The sequence below is a fragment of the Magnolia sinica genome, chromosome 4 (assembly GCF_029962835.1).
Source record: "Magnolia sinica isolate HGM2019 chromosome 4, MsV1, whole genome shotgun sequence".
Classification (NCBI taxonomy): domain Eukaryota; kingdom Viridiplantae; phylum Streptophyta; class Magnoliopsida; order Magnoliales; family Magnoliaceae; genus Magnolia; species Magnolia sinica.
Window position 1 is genome coordinate 6,396,473 of NC_080576.1, and position 9,153 is coordinate 6,405,625.

The 9,153-nt window shown below is 42.9% G+C and overlaps 1 protein-coding gene across 3 annotated transcripts; it reads right to left on the reverse strand.

Moving 5' to 3' along the window:
- Positions 1–2,410: 2,410 nt before the first annotated feature.
- On the reverse strand, positions 2,411–6,685 carry LOC131242268 (pentatricopeptide repeat-containing protein At3g12770-like). 3 transcript variants are annotated; one of them, XR_009169571.1, is made up of 2 exons: positions 3,917–6,685; positions 2,411–3,337 (listed from the first exon to the last, which is right to left on the reverse strand). XR_009169571.1 is itself a non-coding variant. In XM_058240805.1 (1 exon), the coding sequence occupies exon 1, from the start codon at positions 6,368–6,370 to the stop codon at positions 4,193–4,195; it is 2,178 nt and encodes a 725-aa protein (XP_058096788.1). In that variant the 5' UTR covers positions 6,371–6,685; the 3' UTR covers positions 3,598–4,192. The 3 variants fall into 3 exon arrangements, 1 of the variants encoding a protein (XP_058096788.1); XR_009169570.1 differs by having other exon boundaries at positions 2,411–3,536; XM_058240805.1 differs by lacking the exon at positions 2,411–3,337 and having other exon boundaries at positions 3,598–6,685.
- Between the last annotated feature and the right edge of the window lie 2,468 nt (positions 6,686–9,153).

The window sequence follows — 9,153 nt, forward strand, 5'->3', positions numbered from 1 at the left end:
AAATCCTTGATAAGAGAATCCTACCCTTTAAAAAGAAAGGGCCCAAGTTGGTGGATAGGGTCTTCTAATATGGGAGATTTCTGGGCATGGTCCCTCCAAGCCCGGTCGGATCAGACCCATGGTATTGACCATGGGCCGCACAGATCCCAATTAAAGATGCGAATGTCTTATGCGTGTACTCCAGTCGTACTTTTCATACTCGGGTCAACTCGTTCGGCCCTGATCCGAGTCATGACTCGGTCCAAGTCTAGGGTGAGATGGGCGAGTCATGCCGAGTTTTGTTTATTCTCAATACTCCAGCTGGATTTAGGGCTATACACGAGTCAAGTTAGCTCGAAAAGCTCGCTCGGCTTGGCTCGATCTAGCTCGACTTGACTCAACTCGAACGATAAATCAAGGCGAGCCAAGCTTTATATAACCTAGCTCGTTTTGAAAACAAGCCAAGTTCAAACATAGTGGAGTTTAACTCGACTCAACTTGAAATTGGCTTGGCTCGAAGCTCAAGCTCGGCTCGACTCGAATATATATATATATATATAATTTAAAATTTTAAAAATTTTAAAAATAAACCCTATCGTACCCGTCCATTCCTCTCATACCATTTCCCTTCCTTACCTAACCCGTTGCGCTCTCTCTCTCTCTCTCTCTCAATATCAACAACAAAGTACCATCTATGGTTTTATCTAATATTATATGTGTGTGTGTGTATTATTAATTAAATATTTGATTTGGGAGTTAGGTCAGTTGAGTCGAGTTACTGGGTTAAGTCAGGTGCAGGTTGCGAATTGGGTCAAGTTGGGAGCAAGCTTGACTTGACTCGAGGTAAGCTTGCCTCGACTCGATCCATTAGCTCGCCTCAAGCTCGAATCGAAAGTTTTGGCAAACAAGCGAAGCTTCAATAGTAAGCTTGAGGCCAAGCTCGAACTCGAGAAGAGTACGAACAAGCCAAGCCAAGCTTGGCCCACCTCGACTCGACTCGGCTCGATGTACAACCCTAACGGGATCGGACAGGGACGAGTCTGAGTCAACTCGGACGAGTCGCATCGCTATGGTGAGTCGTCAATCCATTTATGAGTCGCGATTCGCAAACTTCGGAGGATGCAAGTGTAACTCGAGCGAATACTCTTTTCGGTACTCGCTCTCTCATGAGGCGCAACATCTCACGGGTGAGAAATGACGAACGATCAATATCCAAGCTACACATTTGGCTATATGATGCCTTGATCGTGTAGTATTCAGGGCACCACATAAAATGCACTGATCTCACACACTCATGCCATCTTGGCGCAATTGCCGCAAAGCCCTTCCTGTATCTCACAGGAGCAGGTGGACTGAGTAATTCTACTACTATTTTGGTGGCCCGACCCATCTTTCCTAAACGTGGGCCGAGGGCCTGGCCTAGGCTTGTGTATGGGCTAGGTCGGGCCTGGGCTGATGATAAATGGCCTAAGCAAATCAGGAATGGGCATTTGGATGATAAGTTACTTTAGATAAGTTAATTATGACATAAGTAACTTATTTTGATTTATACTTAATCAGCAGATAACTATGTTAGTTAAACAATATATTTATCATTCAAAAAGTAGAAAAGTATATTTGGTTTCTATCATTACAAGTAATTATCCATTTGATCCCCTCACATATATTATTTATCATATGGTGCCAACCTTTGATGTGGATAGTTCATTGTGTGCACCCCACCTTTAATGTGGACCGTCCATCGTATAGGGCCCACCTTTACTGTGGGTCATTCATCATTAAGGCCCAACCTTTAATATTCATAGTTCATTTGATAGGGACCACCTTTGATGTTAGTCATCCATCATGTGGGGCCCACCATCAATGTTGTTGTCCATCATGTGGTGCCCATCTTCAATATCCACTGCCCATCATGTGGAGCCCAACTTTAATGCGGACTGTCCATCATGTGGGCTCACATCCAATGTGGGTCATCGATCATGCGGGACCCGCCTTGGATATGGGTCACTCATCATTGGCCGACCTTTGATATGGATTTTCCATCAAGAGGGGCCCACCTTGATGTGGATCATCAATCATGTGAGGCCCACCATTATTAATTGTCCATCACGTGGAGCTCAAGTTTGATCTGGGCCTAACTTCAATGTGAGTTGCCCGTCATGTGGGGCTTACCTTGCATGTGGGTCATTCATCCTTAGGGGAAGACCCTTGATGTGGATCCTCCATTATGTAGGGCCACTAGATCATCTACCCATTCATTAGATGATTTTCCAACTTAAATGTACTTATAAGGAGTTTACAGCCACACGGAGCAAATTCTCTAAATAATTTTCTAAGTTATTGTGCCACTAATAAAAATAAAAGAAGCCGATAAAAAATTAAAAATAAGTTATTTTTTTCTTAAAAAATTATTTAAGTTTAATGCCCAAACCAACTTATTTAAGAAAAGTAACTTATTGACTTACGTTAAAAAAGCTACATATTTAGTAGTATCCAAACGGCACCGAAGTGGGCCACCAAAACGTATGGAAGGTTTAAAGACGCTATTTGACAGTTCCCCATTCGCCGTAGTTCAAAACACTGATTCACCATAGTACACCTGGCAACACGTTTAACAGATCCACACCGTCCAAGTTATGTTGTGAGCCAGCAGATCAACTCAAGTGGTCAACACCAAAGACATCCAGACCCATAGCTCAAGTGGCAGACTGAGTGAAAGATACCTCGTTTCAAGATGCCTTGGTATCGATTCCCTAGTGGGGGTGGCTAACAGTGAAGTGTGAACTGACAATGGGTGTATTAACAAGCTAACCAAAAAAAAAAAAAAAAAAGTGGTCAACACCAAAGGAAACGATGAGGATGGGGATGGACGGCATTGTTAGCTTTCCGGGCCCACCAAAGTTTTGGATCAGGCTGATGTTTGTGTTTTCGCTTCGTTGGTACTCACCTTAGGAAGAGGATTATGAAAGGGTTAGATAGCATATAGACATCATGGTGGACGGACCCCAGGAAGTTTTCAATGTTGGGCATCTCCATTCACACTGTTTACTGTGGTGTGGCCCATCTGAGTTTTGAATATGCATGATTTTTGGGCTCACATCCTAACGTGAGCTGGTGGAACTGATGGACACAGTCCATGTTAGTCTGACGTCGCAGTGGGCCCCACATGATTTCTTTGTTGCACGTGCTCCCTACAATTCGTTGTAGGAAATTCGCTTCCATCTCAACTCCTGGTATGCCACTCTGCTTCTTCTAGTTAAAACATCCGATCCACTTCCTGAGCACCGAAAATCATGACGGTCCATTTGGAAGCTCTCATAGTAGATATGAAATGGGTGCAGCTGATACCAGATTAACACTGCATTCCGCATAGATGACAAACAGTATAAAAAAAATGCAGAAGGATGCTAGAATTCATGGTCTTCTAACAGATAATTCATCATTGTACCATCAGATGAACAGTTCATATATTGCGCATTTGGGCCACGTCGGCATGTGGGGCCCACTTGTATCTCGCATTTGCAGATGCTTGTCTGCCAGACATGAATACCTGATTTCTTCATTCTCCCATACAATGAACAGGTGAACCAATTTAGTTCAAAAATCTGAAAACTCAACTCAACTCAATGTTCAACCAGGTCAGGTTTGAGTCGACTCAAAGAATCTACCCGACTCGACCCGATATAATTATTATAAAATGAAATATCAGGAAAGATAGCAAATACTTAAAAAGCTGAGTTTGGTTGCACCATATATCATGAAATTTCAGGGCACTTCATGATTAATCAGTCTGATTTGGTGCAAGTTTTAATGATATTTAATGAAATTTGGTACAGCCAAACACCCCCAAAATAGTTATATTTAGTATTTAGCAATATAAAACAGAAAAGTAAATAGCAACATAGCACATATCTTGCTTGGTTTAGAGCATTGTTACCCTTTTGCAGAGGTTTAGGGTTTGAACCTCATCGATCTTCTATTCCTTTTTAATGAACCATTTTCATAAGGTGAGTGGCTCAGTATGAATCATGGGCAGTCAGCGTCAAGTCAACATTATGAGTCTTTCCAAGTGGAGAACGAGTCACATCTGTTGCCAAGCTTTCCGGCACTCGGATCGAAATCTTGTTGATTCAAGTTGATTCAGCTGAGTTTCAAGTCGAGTCAGGGAGTTCTAGAAATTAGAACTATACTTGGTACCTTGAAAAGGATCGCATTACCAAAACTCTCCACACGAGCAGACCCCACACTCAAAGTGGTGGAAACGGTAGCCATCTCTCACAATCAGATGCCTGCCAGTGACCCTCGAGACAAATTTCAAATAGGAGTGACAATCGCAGCACGTCCGGAGGTTTTTAATGATAGTCAGCTTGCTTCCCGTCTCAGTAGCCAGCAAACCAAATGCGACAGCTAATCTTTCGCTATGAACTTTCAGTGCATTCTCCTTCTCTTCAGTCTCTAAATCATGCATCACCATATTCGTTTCTGCAGCATACCCAGCTTCTCTAAGCTTCCCATTCAACTCCTCCAACTTCTCATAAATCTCAACGGATCGATGGTGAGATTGGTCACCAACAAGAAAAACATGACTCAGGCCATCAACCTCAATCTTACTCCAACCAGGTTCCTTCACCAATCCTCGGTCATTCATCCATCTTCTCATCTTTGCCGCCTCCTTCCACTTCCCTACAGAGGCATACATATTAGCCATCAATATGTAATTCGCAGTGCTTGAAGGGTCCGACTCAAACAGACGCTTGGCCACGTACTCCCCAAGTTGTATCTTACGATGGGTTCTGCACGCACTCAGTAGTGGGGCCCACGCTCGAGCCTGTGCTTCAATGGGCATCTCTAGAATGGTCTTTAAAGCCAAACTAAAACAGCCGGCCCTACCAAGAAGATCAACTAAGCATGAATAATGTTCCACACTAGGTTTGACGTTGAAATCCCTCTCCATGCTACAAAAATACTTCAATCCTTCTTCTACCAATCCTGAATGGCTACAAGCCAATAACACGCCGGTGAAAATAACGGCATCCGGCTTAATCCCCTCTTCTCCTTGCATCTTCCCGAAGAGAGTGAGAGCTTCTTCACCCTTCCCATGAATTGCGTAAGCATTTATCATGGAGCTCCAAACTGCCAAATCTTTATTTGAAACCCTATTGAAAATCTCTTTTGCTCTTTCTATGCATCCGCACTTGCAGTACATGTGAATCAAGGAGGTCTGAACTCGCAAATCATATTCAAACCCGCTAACCTTAACATACTCTTCGACCCTTTTTCCTATGCCCAATGAACCAAAATACGCACAAGCCGAAAGTACGGTTGTTATTGTAACTTCATTTGGTTGAACGCCTGTCATCAAGAGATTCTCAAAGAGATTCAAAGCTTCATTGGCATGCCCACCATGAACGTAACCGCCAATCATTGATGTCCACAAGAATACACTCTTGGCATGCATCGAATCAAACTTTTTTCGAGCGGATATGAGATCCCCACATTTCGAATACATGCTCACAAGAGAAGTTGCGATAATATCTTCATGATCACAGCCGCTTTTGATTACAAGAGAGTGAATAGAAGAACCGATTGACAACCTTCCTATTTGGGCACAAGAGGAAACAAGGTTTACAAATGTGATGGAATCCAAACTAATTCTTTCTTGCTGCATTTGGTTGAAAAGATTGAAAACTTCACCGAAATCACCAATCTTCAGATACCCACCCATGATCGTCGTCCAAGAGACATTCGATTTTTCCTCCATTGAATCAAATAAGGAACGTGCAGTGTCAACTATATCGAACCTCACATACATACTCATAATCGAATTAGAAAGAAGCAAATCCGAATCACAGCCAAGTTTAAATACACAACCATGAATCGATAAACCTTGTCGAAGAACCGAAACTGATCCACAGCAACCCAACACAAGGCTCACAAACGTGCTTGAATTAGGCTCTATATCTAGAACCTGCATCTGTTTCAAAAGCCAAAACGATTCATCAGTCTGGAATTCTCTGCAGTATGTGGATATTATTGAATTCCAAGAAACCAAGCTCCTAACAGTCATTTCATCAAACACTTGGCGGGAAGCAGCTAAATTCGAGCATTTTGAATACATATCAATCAAAGCGGTTTGAACAAAGACATCCTGTTGAAAGCCCATTAATAACACATGTCCATGGATTTTCGTGCCATCTCGTAAGGAATTCAGTTTGGCACAGGCCTTTGCAATAAATGGGAAGGTGAAATTATCGCCATGAATTCCAGTTCTGAGCATCGAACAGTAGAGATGGAGAGATTCTGCAAAGAGCCCATCTCTCGTTGAGGCCTGAATCAGCGAATTCCATACAGATAACGGTCTTTTGGTGACTATTTGGCGATTAAATTGCATCGGTTTATAGGCATTTTTTTGTAGTTTTGAGCTGTGAGAGGAAAGCAAGCCCAGGAGAGACTTTTTAACGGCTATCCGTTCATACACCCGTCATAAGAAAGACAAAGTGAGATACTCTGTAAGAGTGTGATGGATGATACGCAGGCAGTTGAAATTGCTTCGAAATTGAATACGTGGCATATAAGTAATTTAAATTAAACTGTCTAAAATGTGGATCTCAGTTTAGATGTGTCTTGAACCAAAAATTACGCCTATTTGATTATCTGACTTTCGGATTGATGGAGATTTATTGGACGGACAAAATGGAAAGTCCAATGATTCTATTTCGATATGCACGTGTCCCCGATTCAGAGGTTAGATTTCTCAACCAATCTTTGATCGTTACGCAGCGAAAGTGGGTTTTCACAAGTTAGCCGGTTTAATTTTTAGGGGCGGGGATTACATACTGACCGGTTGAGTAGCGAGACTCGCTACAGAAGTGACGTCACAAACTTCTGTGGGCCCCACCATGATGTATGTTTTATATCCACACCGTCCATTCGTTTGGAGAGATCATATTAGGCATAATCCAAAGAATGAGTCAGATCCAAAGATCGAGTGGACCCACCACAGAAAACAGTGGGGAGAGTGACGCCCACCATTAAAAATTTAAGGGCCACAAAAGTTTTCGATCAAGCTGATATTTATGTTTTCCCTTCTTTCATGTCTTCTTTAACATATGAACAGGTTGGATCTCAAATAAACATCATGGGGGACCTTCGGAAGGTTTAAACGGTGGGCGTCACTCTCTCCACTGTTTTCGGTGGTGGGGTCCACTCCAGCCTTGGATCTGCCTTATTCTTTGTATCATGCCCTAAAATGATCTATCAAAATGTATTGACGGTGTGGATACAGAACAAAAATCATAGTCGGCCCAAATAACTTGGTGACGTCACTTCAGTAGCCAGCCTGGCTACTCAACCTGCCAGTAGCTAATCCGCATCCAATTTTTAGCTAATGGATGCCACGTGTACAATTACTTAGTGCCTCCGTATCAAGCATGTTACGCTGCCAGGGCATCTAATAAGAAGAATTATATGCTACGTGGCCGCTAAATTCAACAGCATACAAAGGGTTTTCAATCATGACAAGTTGGGCCCATGGGACGGTAATCCAGACCATTGGTCTGGTGAATCCCCCCCATGTATGAAGAACAAATCTAACGATTAAGATCGCCCTATAGATGAAAAGTTTCAGGCATAATCAATCTTGGGTGGGACACAACAGACCGATGGTCTGGATTACGGAACCTATGACCCCCTGTTGTTATAAACGAAAATACATATATTGGGCCAAGATGCGCGCCAGATCCATACTCATCGACCTGAGGATATGCAAAGCGTACTGTGGTTTTCCGATAATAGAATTGAGGTCCATAGTTTTTTACTGATCCAAACCTGTCAATTTGTGGACGTCGAATGGATAGTAAAGAGGACAAGTACGGCAACTATCCACATTCACCAAGGGGCCTGGTAATCGTGTCTTAGATCTCCAGATTTTTTGGAGATGATCCATCCACCGTGGGTCCCAAGATATGAACGGTCTAGATCCATGAACCACCACTGTTCCCGCTTGTACGAACGTTCTGCACATCCTCAGAGCAGTACATGCAGCATAGTTGTTCTCTAGCTCTGTCAAGTGAGACAGCAAGGGAATCCGGACCATTCATGTACTATGCCCCACCTTGGATGACTACACCGAAAAAGGTCTCCCAGAAACGAAGATCCTGACCACTTATCTCTGGAGGGAGCATCTTTAGTGTATCTGGAGACAATTGGTAAGGATGAGTGATGATACAGTAGAGCTGGAAATGGCAGGACAATACCTCCACTGGACACAATACCTCAATGGACAAGAGGTGGTCTGACTCAGTGTACAGGTGGGGACCATCTAGTGAGCGGATAGCCTGATTTTCGATACGGGTAATGGTTGGGCCTATCTTTTTCGGGCGCTGATGTCCTACATGGAGTAAGGATTGCAAGGCGAGACAAGTTCTTCAAGCGTGTGTGTGTGTGTGTGTAACACCTTGTGGAACTTGGAAGGATGGAATATATATGAATAAATAAAAATGAAGTGGAATTTCGAAGGATTGTTTGAAGGATGGAAGGATCCATCCGGTGATAAGTTTGTCATAGTGGTGTGTTGGTCAGTTGCATGAATCCTATCTTTCCTATTCATGGCAAGAATTATCATGGTTGCATTGTAAAGTTTAATGACTAGGTGTGGCAGATAGCTATTGATCTTGCTCTTGTCATCACCAACCTAAAGAAGCCCTGGGCTCCTCTACCTCACCAAAACCTAATTCTTCCACTGTAATTTTCCACCAACCAACAGAGGCTCATAGACACATGACAAGACAAACTCTCTCCATGACCAGTCACCTGGAACTTGTCCACCACCATCAACCAGGTGTCCATCTAGCTTGCATTTATCATCATCATCTTACCCTTTCTTCCAGCAATTTCAAGTTTACTTCTAAACCATAGATTGGCAAAACTTTCGACACCAGCTGACTGCTAGCCATCAGCTTCATTCAATATTTTTTGAAAAATACAGCCTCCAAAGTCCAAAGTGCATAAGATTCCCTGTCACACACAAGTACCAGGGAGACCTTTCTCTACCAGAGGCAACTCCAAATATTTTAAATGGAAGGCACTCCCTCCCTGAACATTGGGTTCTGTTTGACAACTACGGAAGATTGGCTTCTTCCAATTGTCTGAAGGTTACAATCTGGCCGGCAGTTT